Source organism: Alligator sinensis, unplaced genomic scaffold (assembly GCF_000455745.1).
Source record: "Alligator sinensis unplaced genomic scaffold, ASM45574v1 scaffold144_4, whole genome shotgun sequence".
In the NCBI taxonomy this organism is placed as follows: Eukaryota; Metazoa; Chordata; order Crocodylia; family Alligatoridae; genus Alligator; species Alligator sinensis.
Genome location: NW_005842190.1, coordinates 487334 through 506725, shown reverse-complemented (window position 1 = coordinate 506725; position 19392 = coordinate 487334). Strand labels below are relative to the sequence as shown.

Sequence of the window (19392 nt, the reverse complement as noted above, 5' to 3'; positions counted from 1 at the left end):
CTGGGAGGGAAGAGGGAAGCTTGTCAATGATCCACGTCACTGATGGAGAGAATGGAGCAAGGGGGGAAGAAAGGAGCAGTTCCCCATCACCTCTGTGCTGGGGAGCATGTCTTTAAGCGGATTTATCTCTCTCCAGCCAGGGGGGCGGTTTTGCACGCCTCCAATAGTACTTATTTTTGTAGCACTAAAATTGCCTTAGAAATAGGTGCGCTACAGACCTGTAGACATGCAATGCCTTTGGTATGCTAGCATTTGCACAGTTATGCTAAGCGCTCAGTTGCTGTTTTGCATTTACATCAACAGGCATTAAAACGGTAATATCGCAACAGGATCTCAAGGGAGATGAGAACTGTATTACCTGAATAATCATCAGTGATTTTGTGGCTACAAAAAGTTATCACAGTTATCAACATATGCCATTGGTCAGAGTGATTAGGACTCTTGTCTGCATCTGCTTATTGGAGGGCTTCCTATGTCTTCCTTTGACGCAGCTGTTGGAGTCAGCGTACTGAATTAGCTGCATCACTATGTTGGGCCAGCTGGGCTAGACACTGTGCTGGGTCTTATGATTTGCTGCCACAGGCCTTTCTGGCTGGAGCTGAAAGAGAATCTCCATTTAGTGCGTGTGTTAGTGGCTCATCATTTGTGCATCAACCACAAAAGGCTGACTACAGAGCTGCAGCTGAACGAGGCTGACATTCTACCCTTCTGGAGATTACAGCCCACTTCGGAAAATAAACGATGCATCGTGATACAATCACTGAAATGCTAGCTGAGAATTTGAATAAGGTGTGGGTTGCATACTTTTGCTGTGGCTTTCACTGGTACCTGGCCAACTGATTAAATCCTCTTTGAGCAGGGGAGACTTCTTCCAAGGAAGCAATCTGAGGATTGGACTTGGCTAGAGTTACTCATCTGGTTTTCCAAAACGCACTGGAAAAGAGCAGGTTCTCTCTTCTGACTTGGCTGTGCAGTAATAGGAGCGTTTATGAAGTCCAGGCAGTTACAAAAATAATTGTAATTCAGTCCTTACCATCACTTGTGCCACCCCTTTGTTCTTTTGTGCAGATGAGGATAAAATCCTTATGTGGTCACAGCCCTGTTCTGTATTATGAGAGTGACTGGTTTCTGGCCCTGGTGTCAGTAATGAGTGTAGCCGAGCCTTTGTTGTGGTCATGATGTGATTGCAAGTGTAGAAAAAGGCAGGCTGGGTTTGGTACCTTTTGAGGTAGTTGTGGTTAAAACCTGCCATTGCAGCAGAACCTTGCCTGTTTGGTACTGGATCTCTTGCACCCGTTGCCAGCAGTGATAGAGTGGACAAATCGATAGATTACATGTTTGATGTCCCAATTGCCATGCTCAGAACTGGGTTTGTCTGAGAGAATGACTGTATCAGTCATGAGCTCTGGTATGACAGCTGTTAGATGTGAACGGCTTGGGTACCAAAAGGAAGTGCCCTGTCTGGAAGATTTGCAGCAGTTTATATCCCCATCTGTTAACATCTGAACTCTGCTAATACAGAGTTCTTGTGCTGTTTTCCACATAATTTCCTTTGTCTGTCCTCATTAGGGCTATGTCTATAAGCAGGTTTGAAGGACTGATTGGACACAGATGAAAATAAGAGGTTTTGATTGAATTTTTCCTAGTTTATCTTCATCCTAGCACATCCTTCATAGGATGTACTAAGGAGCATGGTGTTGCTATTATACTCCTTTGAATTTAGTTATCTAAAATTATTTTCCTTTTTGTGGGCTTTATATTTACCTTGAGGAAATCGACCATTACCAGATGCAAACTTTCAGTGACCTCATGATGAACTCAGAAATAAATTAATTGCTCTTATTTGTATGATGCTTATTATTAGCCAGTAATGTAATCTTGCACAGCCATTCTACCAAGTAAAATAGAAGTCCTATCCTCTGCTTGCTTTGTTTTATGTCCATCAACCTGATATTTTTTGACTGTTTTAAATACCCTTCATTCTCCCAGGGGCAGTAGTTTCATGAACCACTTAAAGCAACATATAAGGATCTAAAATATGGTAGAAATTGTGGGTATGGTTCTAAACTTGACTATAATAAAGAACAAATAATTACAAAAATTATCTTGCATCCAGCAAGCAGCATTTTTACAGCTTTTTTTATAGTGCTACATCTTTATGTAAACATTTCAGCAACTCTCACCCTTACCAGATGCCGACCAGAAATCAGCTGCCTTTAACAGAAACTGATGCTTATTTTTTCTCTTGAGACTGGCTGCAGCCTTCACTAATATTGTGTGGAAGTAGAGCCGACTGTCAGACTTAAATGCTTTTGTTGAATCTGTAGTTCCAGCTGTGCTCTAAGATTTCATTTTAAGAATTAGGAAATACAAATGTAGCACACAAGTAATTGCTGAACAAGGTATAAATAAAAGAACAAACTTGAATGCTTTTTAAAATGCCTTTTGGACACAAAGTAACTTATACCTACTCTTTTATATTTGTTTTTAGATGTAGACTAAAATCTGCTTTTGAGAAATGCCAAACTGCAATTTCACACGGGAGGAAAACAGCCCACTGTAAGTATGATGAGTACAAATTGTCATAGATAAAACAAATTCTTACTTGCTAATATACTTTTCATATTTAATTTAGATGAATAATCGAGAAGCATAATATATAAAAAAAACAGTCAAGTAAAAACCAGTGGTCAAAGCAGGAAAAAAGGGGGAACTGGGGCAGTCTGGAGGTTGGCTGACAGTTGCAATGAAATTATTGCCTAAGCCAGGGGTGTTCAGCTTCCAGCCTGTGCGTCAAGTGCAGCCCATGGAACTAGCACATCTGGCCTGTGGGGTTCCCCCTGGTCAGGAAATTTGGTGGCAGTGGATCAGTGGCCATTAATACAGTCACCCTCCCCCCTGACAAATTCCCAAGCGTCCCCCCCCCCCCCAACAGGGCCAAACACCCCTTTTCCCGCATGGGTCAGGTTGTGTCCGGGCCCTCCCCCTCCCCCCACATGGAATTAGGCCATGTCCCCTTTTTCTTGGGAGCTGGGGTTAGGGCCAGGACCTGCCCCCTTCCTCCCCCCACAGGCCCAGGTCATACCTTCCTACCTTGCGGCCACCTCCTCACCCCCTCCCCACACCAGGCCATGTGAAACCCCCTTCCTCCCTTGCAGAGCAGGATTCAGGCCGGGCTGACCCCTTGCTCCCTCCTCATGGCTGGATGTTGCTCACCACATTGGCCCTGGGCATTGGATTGGACCTGCCATCTAGCCCACGGCTGAACCAGGAACTGTCCATCCAACCTGCCAGGGAAAAAGTTTGAGCACCATTGACCTAAGCAAATTGTAGGATAGTGGGGGCCAACTTTTTTTTGTCAGGCATGCCACAAATTAGCCCTGCATCCTCAAATGCCATTCCAATCCCCTCATCCTTCCTGATTAGCTCCTCTGCTTTGTGCTCCCTGCCCTGTTCTTCCTCGCTAATCAACCTCTGCTTTCTGCTTCCCACCCCATACTCCTGATCTGCTCTGTTTTCTGCTCCCTGCCCTATCTGCCACTGCTGCCTGTCTCTCCTTAATCTGCTAATCTGCCGCATTCCACATGCACAGAGGCTGCTTGTGCCTGGTGTGGCACTCATGCCGCAGGTTGGCCAGCTCTGTCGTTTGGGACTATATGCTCTTCTGGGAGGACTGCCTGTTTATTAACCATCATAGGAATTAGAATTGGAAACAATCTGTTTCAGTTACTGGCTGTCAGGTTAGCTAATTCTGCAGTGTGACCATCATCAAGGCCCATGCTATCATGCACTCTGAAAACTTTTGGGAATGAAGTGTGCATGTCTCTTTGACTTCCTGCATATAATCAATATCTCTTTTCTGTTGAGTGTTGATTTACATCAATCAATTGATTTATATTCAATTTAAGTTGATACATACTTTCTTGTAAAGGAGGACAGCTTTTCATTCTGAACCTAGAGGTCTGTCAGTCTGCTCTTTTGGGAAACATTCGCATCCTTGAGTTTTTAAATTCCCTGTTCAGAAACTGTCCCTGTTCTGTGTCTCATAACTCAGTAAGGAAAAACAGTTCTTCCAGAATTATTGAAAGGTTTTGCGACTAAATGAGGAGTTGTTATGGATGCAGTGAAAATATAAGCCAGGGGCATGTGGTCACTTTATCACAAAATTTCTATTTTGCTTCCCATGTTTCTCCTCTTGAATGGAAGGAGTTGTCAAAACAATATTAGGAATGCAGTTGATACAGAAGTGTCATGATTACAAGTTAATATTGTTCAGGAAAGACAGGAACCTTCACATTTGTCAGCAAACTAGCCAACCTTAGCAAAGGTGGGCTCAGACACTTCTCTCCTTGACTGTATTGTTCCACATCCACCCCTTTCCTGGCACCATCTGGGGAAGGAAATCACATTTCCCTTACATTTATCCTTCCCATTGTAACTGAATGTTGACATTTTCTTTATAAATTACTGGCCTCTACTGTGTCATGTAGTAAGGAGTTTTCATACCTCTGTTTTTTCTGGTGTACAGAAGTGCTTTTTGTTTAGTTTCAAATGTGTGTCATCAGTTGGAATGTGAGTTACTGTAAAATTTAATGATAATTGTATCACTGACCTGATGGTAAGGAAACACTTCAAAGCAACAGGTTGTAATGCTCCAATGTAAAATATCCCTGATGGATAATTCACTCCTTTTTCCAACAGAAATTTATACATAAAGTATCACGTAATAGTACTGCAGAGAAACCTTCTGCTCTGCAGAGCTACAGTATCAGCAGCCACCAACCACACCCTTTCCTTTACATTCCCCCACTAGTTTCAGACCTACTCTAGGCCAGTAATTGTTACTTCTTTTTGGATGTGTCTTTTTTTAGGGGCAATAGATTTTTTTAAAGTTTTGGTAATTTCTAGCAGCAGTAATGACTTGTGCCTTCTGCTTTCTATTCTGTCAGCCACTCTCCATTTATTCGTATCTGTTGTTCCTATCTCTGCTTGCAGAAGTCCCACCCCACAAAAGCACTGGGGTTACAAGACCCAATAAATTTCATTAAGGATGATTTAATAACTTAGCCAAATCATAAAGGGCAGGTGCTATGCCAATGGGTCCCTTTCAGTCCCTGATTTCTGACAGAAAAACCTTTGTTATATGTTGCACAATATTCAGCCCATTTTTATTAAAATCCTACAGGAGCATGAATCACATGAATTTGTATTTTATCAGTATTTATGTGTCCAGTCACTTAAGGACACTTCAAACCTATAGATTTGCCACTGTTAAAAAAGCATTGGTTGAAAATAGCCTAGCACTCCATTTATATTTTTGTTTTCGTTACTGCCTAGTATGGTAATGTTAGAGGAGTAGCTATTGGAGACAATCTGCTGCCCCCTGATACTTCAGCAAGACAAATCACTAGACTCTAGCAGCAAGAGAACGGTTCTTCATGACAAAATGACAGCAAGAGAACACAGTCCCCGCCATGGTGCAAAATCCCGCACTGTGCAACGGGCCTCCACTATTGATGTTGCCTCTGACATGCTAGGCCTTTCCCTAGCAGGTAAGTCTCTCTATGCTACCAGGTGTCCTCATGTTCTTTTCAGACGTACTTTTATATCTTTTGATTACTTACATTTCAGATGTTCCGACTTGTTCAGAGGTGGTGTGATCCTAAAATTCAGATAACAAGAAAAATCATTTTGCTCCATCTTACAGCCAAGGGCCTAGAAATAGAAGAGGAGAGGTGTTAGGCTAGGTCTTGGGATGTATGCTCATCGTCAGTCCCTTTCTTCCTTCTCGTGTCCTTGTCTTTTTGACAAGGTATTTAGCAGAACTCACAGATTTGTTGGAATTTGACTTGTCTGTGCTGTGAGCATTTTTGCTGTGGCCTTGAACTTGCAACCTCTGGACTGGACATCATGCACCTTAGTCCCGTCCCCACCCCACCCCACCCCACCCCACCCTACCCTACCCTGTTGTCAGTCCCTAAAACAAGGGAAAACAAGTAGCCAGAAATGGATTCATATCTGCTAAATACCTTGTCAAAAAGACACAAGAAAGGAAAATAAGTGCTGGGGAAGGCTGCAGGGGGAGAGAGTGATTACTTAGGTACTGTTAGGTAGTGGGGCAAATAGTGACTTACAACCTAATTTTCAAGCGTTGCTCATTGTGTTAGTAGCCTAACTTCTATTATCTTTCAGTGGGACTTAGGATCATAAGTATGTAAATCATTTTTCAAAATGGGATTTAAGCTCCTGAGTCACTTGTGCACTTTTGAATTTTTTGCCTATTGCCTTAAGTATTTTTATCAGTTGGCAATATATAGTTTTGAGGATATTTTTATATATTGAAGATTCAACTTGTAAACACAGTAAATTCTGTGGGATAATTTGCCGCTATTCTGATGACTAGTAATTGATAACTACTGTGTAATTTGCCATTTTGCATCCCTGCTGGGGTGACAAATTAACCAGACTTTACTGTATATTAAAATATTTTTTCATGATTCACTGAATAAAAAAATATGCAAAAAATGTTTTCAAGATATAACTTCTTCCGTGAAGTGTTTTCCCTCTTTAATTGTAGCTTGAACTTAAGAATGCATGGAATAGGAGCAGTAGTTAACACATCTTATATACATTTTTCTGTGTTACAGGAAATATCCAGGATCCAGATGAACCGATTTTAGAGTTCAGCCTAGGTAGGTAGTTTTTATGATAATTTCTAATCTTTCTTAATTTCCCTGGTAAATGCTGCTGAATATTTTTTATACTGAAAGCCTTATCTTACAAGCAGGTGTTGAGTGGTATCTAATCTCATACTTTGTGTTTAATGAAAGTATGAAATAGAACCTTACCTTGCTTTTTGTAGATGTATCTTGATAGAAAGCAGAATAGTGATAGTGAGCAAACTGTACTATATTTCTGAGAGTCCATAAATTAAAACATCTGTTCGATTAAATTTATTGGATTTGGGATTGAAATGATCACTTTAGTTTTAATTTGTCAATGCACTGAACCTTCAAGAAAGTTGATGGAGATTGCTTAAGCAGGAATACTTTATAATTATTATTGGAATTATTATTAATTATAATAGTCTTTCTCTTAGTCCATTGACTGTGCAATTAGGTGGTTAACAGGGGACCCAAAGGTGTCCTAATGTCTAGCATAGATAAAAAATGTGTTTTGCTAAAGGACTTTAATCAAGTCACTTTACCTTCTGGTGCATTAGTTAACCCAGCTGGAAAAATAGATGCAAATCAGCTTCCCAGTGAAAACTCAAAACTTCCTTTGTAGAGCTCTTTTCTGCTTATGTTGGCAAAAGTTTGGAAGCTTGTTTATCTGACCATGTATTTTTTAATGAAAATTAGAATTCAGTAATTAAAATGTACAAGCATAATAACCTTCAGTACTAAGAATACAGAATTTGAAAGCGCTTATTTTTTCTAGCTCCAGATAATTTCTGATAGTTGAGCAAAGAAAATAGAAAGTACCCAGCACTGCAGAACTATTTCAGTTAGTTTGACTCCTGATTTATATAAAGCTATATCAGCCTTAGCTCTAAAGTTCTGTTTAATTATGGTTAGAAGTCAGACCCATTGATTTTGGTAGTTGCTTCCTCCTGCGTATCCTCCCTTCCAAATAGTTAGAATAATTAAACACCATTATATTTGAGGGAAAGTGAAGTGATTGCACTCTTGCTACAATGGACAAGATTCCTTTGTTTACAGCTCAGGCATATGGCTGGTTTGCAAGCACTCCCCATGATGCCCCTTGCCAAGTTATTGTTGAGAATCCTGCAGAGTTCAGCAGAATGTGGGTGCAGATCACATGCATCATACCAATGGGTTTTCAATGCAGAAACACCCCCTGGCACTATTAAGTGCAGTTCTACCAGAGAGGGGATTGGCAGTTGTTGTTTACACTACTAGTCTTCCACAATGGTACCACTCAGAGAGAAAAACAACTGTAAATTACAGCTGGGGCGTCCCAGCAAGCTCTAGCTTTCTGCATAATTACCTTTGTATGAGACAACACACACATGCGCATGTGCATTGCAGATAATTGTCTGTCTGATTAGAATCATAGAAAATGAGAGGTGGAAGGGACCTTGGGAGGCCTTCTAGTCCAGCCCCCTGCTCAAAGCAGGACCAGCCCCAACTAGATCATCCAAGCCAAGGTTTTGTCTAGCTGAGTTTTAAAAACCTCAAAGGATGGAACTTCTGCCACCTTCTTGGATAACCTTTTCCAGCACTTTATTACCCTCCTTATGAGAGAGTTTTTCCTGTTGTGTAACCTAAACTTTCCTTGCTGAAACTTAAGACCATTGCCCCTTTTTCTGTCATCTGCAACCACTGATCGGTCTAGCTCCATCCTCTCTGGAACCACCCTGCAGGTAGTTAAAGGCTGTTACTAAATCCCCTCTCAGTCGTCTCTTCTCTAGACTAAATCAGCCCAGTTCCTTCAGCCTCTCCTCATAAGCAGGGATCCAGGTTTTCTCTGTTTAAAAAAAAGTGAATTCTCTGTTTTTTTAATTTCCCAAATTCTCTAATTAAACCCCCCAAAACTTGTGTTTTTCCATGATTAAAATGAAATATCACTATATATATATATATATAGGTATCAGTTGATCACAATGTTTTTTAGTGTATTTACAATTTTAAAGCAACTTGGAAGGCTACCAGTGCCTCAATCATTATAATAAAATAAATTATCAAAATATATAGGTTTTTAGGTTTGATTTTTGGTTTTTTATCATAAAAAAATCAGAGCTCCCCTGCCCCCTTTGCTCCCCAGGATGTAGGTACAGCTGCGGCTGCCCCTCCTTCCCCCCGCCCCCGTCTTTGTAGTGCTGAGCAGCCCTGATATGCTGATACCCTGTCCCTGTCATTGCCTCCCACTCCCAAGCCACAGCCCCGCGGGTGCTCCTCACTCCCAACCCACAGTCCCCTGGCCCTGCTGGTGCTCCTCGCTCCCAGCCCACAGCCTCCCATCCACCCAACCCCCCAGGTGCTCCTCACTCCCAAACCACAGCTCCCTGGCCCTGCCATTGTCCCTCATTTCCCACCCCCAGCCTCCCACCCCTCCCTGCCCCTCACTCGCGACCTGCAGCTCCCTGTCCCCCCAGTCCTGCTGGAGGGGGCCTCCTGGTGCCAGGGCTACTGGACCAGGGCCAAGGCCCACAGCCCCCACCCCTCCCCAAGCAGTACCTGAGCCCCAGCTGCTGCATGCAGGAGATGGTGGGTGCTGCAGCCAGAACAGAGCACAAAGAGCCTGACCCCCTCTCCTGTGGACAACATGGCCGGAGTGGAACCCATGGTGAGCAGAGGTGAGGGCTGCCCACTGTGGGCTCTGGGCTCCCCACCCTGCTGCCCTCCCCCCAGGGCACCCAGCAGCACCATGGCAAGGCACCCCCAGCCCACCCGGCAGCAGCAGGGGCAGTGGTTCAGAGTTGTGCCCCACTGCTGCTACTGAGCAGGGAGGGGCCACTTTGTCATGGTGGCGCAGCACTTCATCATGGTGGCGCAGCTGGTGTGGAGCTCCTGGCAGTGGCACTAAGTCTCCCTGTCCTGCTCTGCCATCCTGTGCTGGGTCCTACCTACTGGGCTGCAGAGGCCCAGAGGGAGGGCAGCAGGGTGGGGAGCACTGAGCCTGCAATGGGCAACTTGCATCTGCCCCGTGCACAGGTCTGGGGGGCATGTGCCCCCACTTTCCCCAGGAGTGCATGCAGCAGCAGAGAGCTTCCCCCTTCCCCCACTCCTCCAGATGAGCCACCTGTGGCTCCATCTTGCTCCCCGAGCTAGGTCACATGACCGTGCTTTTCTGCCCCAAGCTTCATGTGTCACCCCCGGCTGGGCAGCACACCCAGCCCTGCCCCACTCCCTCACCATGGGGGCCTCAATCTGCCTTCCTCCCTTTCGCCACATAGACTTACCTGGAGGGAGCTGTGGGAGCTGCTCTGCATGCTGCCTGGCTGCCATATGTGTGCGCGCGCACATGCTGCTCCTCCTGCCCGATAGCCCCCCTCTCACTCCCCTTCTCCCACTACCCCCAACAGCTTCTTGCAGGCTGGAACTCTGCCAGCCTGCAAGGGGAAACTTGCCGTTTCCCACTTTTTCTCCTTTAAAGGAGACAATCTGCATTTTTCTCCTTAAAGGGAGAAAATCCGCCTTTTTCCATGGCAAACAGAAAACCTGGATCCCTGCTCATAAGTCAAGCACCTCAGCCTCTCAAGTCATGAGCTACGTGTGCACACAGATACAAATATTGCACATATGCACAAAATTGAGGCAGACTTAAAATTTGGCGCACTGATTTGCTCTTTTTTATATTATACATTTTTATGAAAATTGTGGGGTTTTAGAACATGTTGGGAAGACCATGAGTTAAAAATTATACTCTTAAACCCCTACAGCTTGCAGTGAGCTGCTCACTCCCTCGCTAGACCGAAAACCAAATAGTTTTGTAGCAGTGAGCGTAACTACACCTCCTCAGGCATTCTGGACAAAGCATGCACAGACAGAGATTATTGAGGTAAGTAGTGGCGTCTTGCTGCTCTAGATTTTAAAGTATAAGCTAATACACAAATTATTTTTTTTCAACATATATCACAGTATATTAATATTACCTTCTTGATTTATGTTTACAGGGAACAAGCAATCCTATCTTTCTAAGCAGTATTGCCTTTTTTCAAGACTCTCTTATCAATCAGATGACGCAAATCAAACTCTCTGTCTATGATGTTAAGGATAGATCTCAGGGAACAGTAAGTTCACTTTGTATATTCCTGCCTAGTCCTTCTGTCATATTTCCTGTTCTAAATTAAACCAAACTTCTGTTTTTTGGCCCCATGGACAATGGAAGTAGTCTGGTTCATCTGAAGCCAAGGTCTCTCATAAATCTGGTAGCTTGATGAGTCCTAAATACTTAGGATGAAAGGTGCTTTTGTCTTTTTATCTGTTCCTTCATAGTACTTTATGCTGAATTAGAGTGATGCTAAGGTCATTGTTAGCCTCAAATTAGAGCTTGAAAATTAAATTTTAAATACTTGAGTCTTACAGATTTATGTGATAGTTTTTCCTGTTTGGTTTTGCATCCAGGCATAAATGTTGTAAGTACATTTTCTGTGTGATGGCTCCTTGTAAAAAAAAAAAAAAAAAAAAAAAGTGAAAAATTGATTTTTCACGAAGAAAACTGTTTTAAATTTTAAAAAAATCAGTACATACCATAACTGTATTTTTCTAAGAAACTAGTTCATTTTCCAGTTTACGGTGAAGAGTGGCAAAAAATCAGCTTCCCACTGAAAATTCAAAAGCTTCCTTGGTAGAGCTCTTTTCTGCTTATGTTGGCAAAAGTTTGGAAACTTGTTTTATCTGACCATGTATTTTTAAATGAAAATTAGAAATCAGTAATTGAAATGTGCAAGCATATTTTGAGTAGCTTTTTGAGTAGCTTTATTTTCTTCATATCAGTATAAATGTATTTCTTCCCCGTGTCTAAAAAAGTTACCTCATTTTCACAGCTTACAAGCATAAAGAGTTCCACCAAAATCCCTATCATCTGCTGAAGCCTCAGTCTTTCTTTTAATAAAGTGGTGAATTACAAAATAGGTTGCTTCTGAAGCACAAAGTGCTAGAAGATGGCTTTCAGGAAAGCATCCATGTACTTTGCTGTCTGGCATATGGAAGCTCTGGACCAGCCTCTGCACGATATATATACTTGAGATATTAGACTCACTCCTGTTTGCACACCATTCAGAAAAGGCAGTTTGAAGTTGAATGTTATCGTTCACACTTGCTCTTCAGAATAGTGTATTACCCACCAACAAACCAATGTCCAGTTAAAATGAGAATAAGCTCATTCCCTTTTCTGGAAAAAATAGCAGGAACATTTCTGGCATAAGGGAATCTGTGTTGATGCTTTCATAGAAATTTCCCTTATGTTATCACATTGAGGGATAGTTTGCTTCCCCACAGAAAAACGCCATAAGGCTAACCTTCAAACCAGAGCCCTTGAATCTGCAGGTACCATCTGCCTTTCATCCCTTTGCCTATGCATTGAATTTGGCTCAGAATCATCCCCCCCCCACTGGCTGTATATATCGGAAGCGGCCTTACTTTCCACCCAGCAAAAAAAAAGAGGGGCTAGTTTTCCTCAAGGTGAATATCCCAAGGGATTTTCTTTATCCTTTATAAACATGGTTGGACAGTTTGTTTATTTGTGTTGTGTATAGCTATATTTTGTTCTTGAATTTTTATTTTATTAATCATCCATGGCAAAGTGATTTGGAAAAAAACACATTAAAATTAAAATGTTGACACTAATAATAATGTTCCTTTTTTCAGATGTATTTACTTGGTTCTGTGGCATTCACGGTAAAGGAGCTACTTCAGGAGAAGAATCATAGGTTGCATTTAACACTAAGGTTTGTAATGTTGTGCCATTTACAAACCAAATATTCTTAATACTGAGGCTAGTGGGGTACAGGAGCATGCTATGAAAATTGCTTGCATATTTTAATTTAAAAATTAAGTGTCTGAACTTCAGGTGCCCAGCTGGTGAAAATCAGTTTTTATACTGTGCAGTGGTTAAAATATGTAGAGCAAGGCCTTTTCAAGTGCTGCAGTAATCTTTTACTGATTCAGTGCCAAAGTTTGCAGGGAACAAGGAATGAGAGGGCTGGCATCACTTCTTGAAACTGTCTCTAATTCTACAGGTTAAGTTTATACATACAAGTGCAGTTTTTCCTTGCTTTCTGTGCGTTTTGTCAAATCATCCCAGCATTTGTGCATGTAAGAGAGTGAGACACCTAAAATATTAGAAGTTTTCTTTATTTACATGGATATCTTAGGTCCTTATTTTTATCTATGATCCTTCTATGGTTATCGATAATCTCTAAGGACCTTACAATCTGTACTGTACAGATTGCTACAACATGTCATAAATAGGATGAGCCATTCCTAATTATGCATATACCTTTTACCTTCTTATACTGTTGGGGGCGTGGGCAGATTGAGGCCTCAGTGGTGAGAGAGGGAATGGGGGCTAGGGCTGGGGCCTCGATCTGCCCCGTCCCCCCGCCCTTTCCCCCTTCCCTCCCCACAGACTTACCTGCTGGGGAGGGAAAGGGGGGCATAGATCTTGAGTTCCTTTTAAATTCTAAAAGTGATTTCTGACCTAAAAAGGTTGGAGACCACTGTTTTAGAGGGAAGTACTGAAGACAGGGTGATGGCTTTGTGACAAAGAACTGGATGATTGTTCTACCTGTAGGAGTCTGCGTGGAAGTATGAAATCACGCATATAAAAGGTTAGGCTGGTGACCTGAGCAGAAAGTTATATTAGAAGAAACTGAACTTGAAGGGATAAATGTGGGTGGAGGAGCTAGGGATGTTTGAACACAACGATGAGACTCTTCAGCGGGATGTGAAAAATGAAGGCGAAATCAGCCAAAACGGTCTGAGTGGGGGAGCATGGTCAGAGAGAACAATGCTTGCAGTAGAATCAGCATGAGAAGCTTGGACGTGGTTGCTTTGGTTTAGGTGAGAGAAGATCAAGGCATAAAGCTGTAAAGGAAGAATTAGTAAGATTTGACAGCAGAGAACATGCTGTAGAAGTCGTGAAACAAACAAGTCGGAAAAAACACTGAGGTTTTGATGTTGGCAATGGGTAAAGTAGTCTAATTATTCACAATTGTGGAGAAAACTGTGAAGGTGAGGTGAAGTCAGTGCAGAATTTTCCAGGGTTCTTTGTTGGACATATGACATAGAGAAGTGGTGCCCATTCATTCTAGGCTGCAGGCTGGATGAGTGTGGAATTGGTCTATGTGGGATTAGTCTGTGGGCCTGATCCAGCATGAGCCAGCACACCAAAATATTCTAGCCCAACATGCAGCGGATAAGACCCTGGCCCTGTGCACGGTGGGATCAGGCCCACTGCTCTGGTACCAGCACTATCTGGTGGAAGGGGCCATGTCATCTGGCCATGGGGCTTGCAAATTTGGTGGTGGGGGAGCAGTGGTAGCATTCATTACCACTGCTCCTCCACAGCCAAACTTCTGGACCTGTGTGGGGCCCTGTAGGCCAGATGACATGAGGTGTAATAAAAATACTTAGTTTGATATGGAGTACAAGTCTGATTGGGACAGTGAGAAAGGGGTGTATCTGTGGATGTCTCTTCATCTCAATACATTACCCTTCAAAGATGCAGTTAGGATATACAGCAATATCTGTAGCAATTATTTTTCTTTTGAAACTTGATTCCACAACTCTGCCTTGCTATATATGTGCTTAGATCTGTTCCCGTGGTTCCATATGTGTCTGTTTCATATTACCCTCCAGTATTGTTTGCATGAGTTCTTGTTTGATCTGCTGTTACAGATTTGCTAAATGGAACCAGCTTTGCAATAACATTAAGAATGTGTCATAAATCAATAAAATAAAGGCAATGCTAAGCTAATGCTATTGATCACACCTTAGCTGTCTCCTGCTTTGGCTGGGTATTGCAGCATGTATGCTATAGCATATAACAGTGGGTCTCAGCCTGTGGCCCATGGGCCACATGCAGCCAAATCAGCATGCTGCTGCAGTCCGTGACATCCCGTAAAAAAAATAAAATGGTAAGACATTTGACAGTGTAGGAATGAGAGGAATATTGATTTGTATTACATTACATAATACATTGTATTACATCTGTCAGATAACAGATACAAAACATTTTTAAATGGATACACAGGAATTAAATTGTGTGGGTGTGGCCCACATAACACAATGAGAGCTGTAAGTGTGGCCCACTGTGGCAAATAGGCTGAGATCCACTGGCATATAAAATCACGTGTGTTTAGGAGACCCATGCACTATCTTTGGAAAATCGAGGAAATGCCTCTTTGTTGGTATCATTTTCTACCTAGCATGTAAAGTTAAATTGACTTATAGCCACGTATTAAAAGTTTCCTAATTTAAAATATGTCTTTGAATGTATGGATTATTACATTTTGTACAGTGGTAATTAGTCTTCTATTGATTAAACAAATCCTTCTCCAAGAAGTTCTTATATACAGTGTTTGTTACAGGTCTGCTGAAAGTGATCGTGTAGGTAACATTACAGTTATAGGGTGGCAAATGGAAGAAAAAACTGACCAAAGGCCACCTGTAACAAGGTCTCCTGATACCATTAATGGGAGAGTAAGTATGAACATTTTATCAGCCTCAGATACAGGGCACATAAAGTCAGTGATCTTAGTGGTGATATAATCTACAGTCCACATCTCTGTTTTAGGTTATCATTTGCTAATACGACTTACCTCATACAGTACTTTAGGATTTCAAAGTAGTAAAGTACTATAGAGATATTACTCTAATTAATCTGAGACTGATTAATCTGTTAAGAACAGCTTGACACGAATGAAATACTTGAAGCAAAGCCTACAATACGCTGAGAGCTTTTGCTTCATGATTGTGTAAGAGTCTTAGACAAATCTTAGATTACTGCAGTAGTGTAGTAATGGTGACATACAAAATAATGTTGGGTAATAAACAAGGCCTGGTACACACTAGCTTGCATTAAATGCCTGTCAGCCACTGTGGATGATGTAGTAGTTGATGACACAGTAGTTGATTCTAAAAGATCTTCATGGATGTTAATCTGTGAATCAGAAGACAATGTCAAACAAAACATGGTTAGAGAAACAGGGATTGTAGAATTTCCAAACAGGTGGCTCGTGGGCTGGAAATGCTCTAAGCTGTTTTATTAGAACAAAACACATCATTAGTTGAGACCTGGATTTTTATGGTAGTAAAATGTATGATTTTCAGATAAGTTATTTATCATTGCCTGGCAGCATATAGAGAGACTGTTTAGTACTGCAGACTGTATTCTGGGTGTGTTTGAGGAATAACTTCTATATATTGTTTTTACAATGTAAATTATTATCACTGTGTCATGTAATCAAATGGTGTAACTTGATGCAACTAGTGGGTAATTTACAACAGCTGAGGGTTAGGCTTTATAATATTCACAGCACTCAGAAGTGTACCAGGCAAGCAGCAGTTAAGTTGGTTTGTTATTTCATCTTATAGTCAGGATAGGTTTTGTCGATGATGAACATAGTGAATATTTTAAATAAAAATTTCAAATATGTTGAATGTTTCCTTTATATTGCCATGTTGATACTGACCAGTGTAGGTTGACTTGGTATGAAGGTGTAGTATTGTATTTAAAGGTTTTGTATTGTATTGTATTTAATATTTGCTATTTAATGTTCTTTAGACGGTCTTGCCAGTTGATGAAAGTTTAACAGAATCTCTAGGAATCAGATCTAAATATGCTTCATTACGGAAGGATGCATTACTGAAATCTGGTAAGTAGCAACCTGCATAGATGGATCATCTCCTGTTGATTTAATATCTCCACTGTTTATGCTTGATAGTTCTTTTTTAGGGAGCATTGGTTAGAGCTAATCTTGTGTCTACACTGTGGCTTCAGTTCAGCAAAGTGGTTAAGTGTGTGCTAAAGTTGATTAAGGGTGGGCTGCTGAAATTGAGGTCAGTAAGGATAATCTATTTTGCCATTTGCAATATAGCATTCTGTAGCACAAAATATGATACCAAATACCCTGCATTATAGTGGAGGTGGTATAAAACCCTGAATAGGCTCGACTAGCATGGTATAGAATAGAATTGTCTTCATCTAGATAATAATACTTTCCCTAAAGAAAAGTAATGTTTTTAGACAAAATAATTCTCCAGTAAAATTATGTACAAGGAAGAATGCTCAGTCTGTAAAGACATGCAGAATAACAGTTGTCCTGTTATTTTCCCTGTGTTAACAGTGTTTTAATACTTTTGGGGGGTTTTTTTAATAACTATGCTTGAAAAATATATATTGGTACATGAACTAAATTACATACTTACAGGCAGGAGCGAATGAATCTAACCAACTTAGGTTAATGCAATGGTTCTCAACCTTTTTAAACTCAAGGCACCCCCTCAGAAATTGCCAGTACTTCAGTTTCACTTGTTTTTTGACTAAATAAAAATAATAAAGCAGTGCTTCTGCTTTAAAGGACTTGGATCACAGCAGATCAGAATGTTTCTGTAATACTGTGGATTTCTATTTAAAATCACAGGGTTTACTTTGTGAATCATGTAGATATTTGCATACCTAACAGGACTTATACTGCATAGAACCCTTGGGCTTCATTAAAAAGTTTTCATGGCAGCCTGAAGCTACCATAGCACCTTGGTTATGAATCACTGAGTGAGGACAAGGAGGAGAAATTTGTTAGCATTGAACTCAGATCACATCCTTGCATAATATGGTTTTAATGTTTTAGTGTTTGGCGGTGCCATTTGTCGGATGTACCGTTTCCCTACCACTGATGGGAACCACCTGAGGATCTTGGAGCAAATGGCTGAGAGTGTGCTGTCACTGCACATCCCCAGGCAGTTTGTGAAGCTTTTGCTTGAAGAAGATGCAGCAAGGTAAGGTTGAATAGATTTGCATGTATTACCGTATTTACTCAAATACAAGACAACCCCTCAATAATTAGATTCTATACATGGAACATTTATAAATGTGTTATAAGTTTCCAGGTATAGAATCTAATTATTAGAAGCTTTGACTTGAATTTGTCCCCTTCCCACTGCTACATCAGGAAAAATAAATCTGGGGGGAAATTGTATTGATACACAGTGATAGCAGATAAGAATATTGCAAACAATTCTATATCTACCAGGCCCAGGGCTCACAGAGTCAAGGTACATCTGGCCAGTATTTAAGCTTCTCTCTGAGGTTCTATCTTGAATGTCAGATGTCAGCAACATGGATGTCAGAAGCCAGGGCCCACCCTCACCCAGTGGGGTGGGTAAGATGGGCTGATGGTGTGCCTGCTGTCCATGGTGGCCTTGGGTTCTCCTCTCGGGTACCCTTTGCTACTCTGAAATCTCTCCTTTTGTATTCTTTTCCTCCCTATGATGACTCTTTATCTCTTGGTCTCCCTGTGGTCGTCATACTGTCCACATCCTGTCCTGTCAGGATATTCCTTTGTTTCACAAGCCCATCACATGTACACATCCTAATTTGGGCCTTACTGGTGTCCTCCTAATTTGACCCATTTACCAAAACTGGAACTCCCAAGGGCTCTGCAGCTGGGCACTGTGACCTGGCCAATATGACAGAGTCCCATATCTCATGTGTGGTACATGTCTTCAATTTCCCAGCCTGTGTGTCTGCTTGCTGCTTGCCTGTGTCGGACACAGTGGGCCTTGAAGCAAACTATCACAAACAGGCTTTTAGAAATCCATTAACCCTTGCCGTTCTCCTGGACCATTGTTCTAATGCAGTATCTGTTTTACCTACAAGCTGGTTCCCAAAAACCAACCTCTAAATACCATTTTCTAGCCATCAGTACCCATAGACTTATTTCAGCCAGAATTGTTGCATTTTACGCTTTTTGAAACTCCCAAGATTTAGCACATGTACTCCATAAACATACTTTTAAGAAACACTTTTTCACTTATTTACTTATAGCACAAGCTGTGCGTGATATTAGAAACTGTTACTCTTTACTATATAGTTCATTGGGGTGGGCCCCAGCAGAATCAACAGCATTTTGAGTCATTGGGGGCCCCAGATCTTAGCACTGCTCAGTATGTGTGTGTATTCCATACACCTCCCACAAAAGATTCACATGTTAATTAGCCTCCCACTCATGACTAGAACTAGGTGTTCTTGTCATGAGTCTTAGGATCCTCCAAAAGTGTATATGCAGGTCAGGTGCAGGGCAACTTGGTCCAGCTCCACCTCATGGAGAATAGGGACACACTAATCATATGTGCCCTGCAGAGAGAGGGGGCAACAGAGAGGTTCTGGATGAACTGTTTGGGGCCCCATTTGGTGATACTTGTTATACAATGAAGGCTGGTGAAGAAACAGGAATCATTGGAAGTGGGAAAGAAGGCACAGCTTAGATGTGGGAGTGAAGAGGAAGTAAAAATATATACAGGGTAGTGGCTCACCATGACTTGAAAGAGAGTTGTTGCTCAGGGGGGGACTGCATTCAATGAGTACTACCATATATTTTTTTCAGACAGGCTGCACTAATCTATCCTTGTGTTAAGTTCCCATCAGTATGTTTGCCCAATATGAGCCATATGTTTTATAGACTTGCTTAGTGTTTAATCAGCTTTATAGTTGGTTTTCATTACTGAGCACATGCTGCTTTTGGCAGTAGTTTAATGATAGGCAGTATATTTTTAATAAGTTTTCCTTGTATGCAAATATAAGACAAGGGCTTTTTTCCCCATGCTGCTTGTGGAAGAAACCTTGTCTTGTATTCAAGTAAATATGGTAATAGAGCAATGATTTGTGTCTGTTGCTGAGTTACCAAGGAGCAGCTTGTTACAA

At 41.6% G+C, this 19392-nt stretch overlaps 1 protein-coding gene across 11 annotated transcripts in view; it reads left to right on the top strand.

The window, feature by feature from the left end:
- Positions 1-19392, top strand: part of INPP4A (inositol polyphosphate-4-phosphatase type I A) — a 203496-nt gene that overhangs the window by 124278 nt on the left and 59826 nt on the right. For all 11 annotated transcript variants that reach the window (XM_025207241.1, XM_014521173.2, XM_025207237.1 and 8 more), the window contains exons 3-11: positions 2492-2559; positions 5338-5552; positions 6648-6692; positions 10406-10524; positions 10640-10756; positions 12336-12415; positions 15059-15170; positions 16255-16345; positions 17321-17468. In XM_025207241.1, the coding sequence (XP_025063026.1) occupies positions 5447-5552; positions 6648-6692; positions 10406-10524; positions 10640-10756; positions 12336-12415; positions 15059-15170; positions 16255-16345; positions 17321-17468 (818 nt within the window). In that variant the 5' untranslated portion in view covers positions 2492-2559; positions 5338-5446. The remainder of the gene's footprint in view (positions 1-2491; positions 2560-5337; positions 5553-6647; positions 6693-10405; positions 10525-10639; positions 10757-12335; positions 12416-15058; positions 15171-16254; positions 16346-17320; positions 17469-19392) is intronic.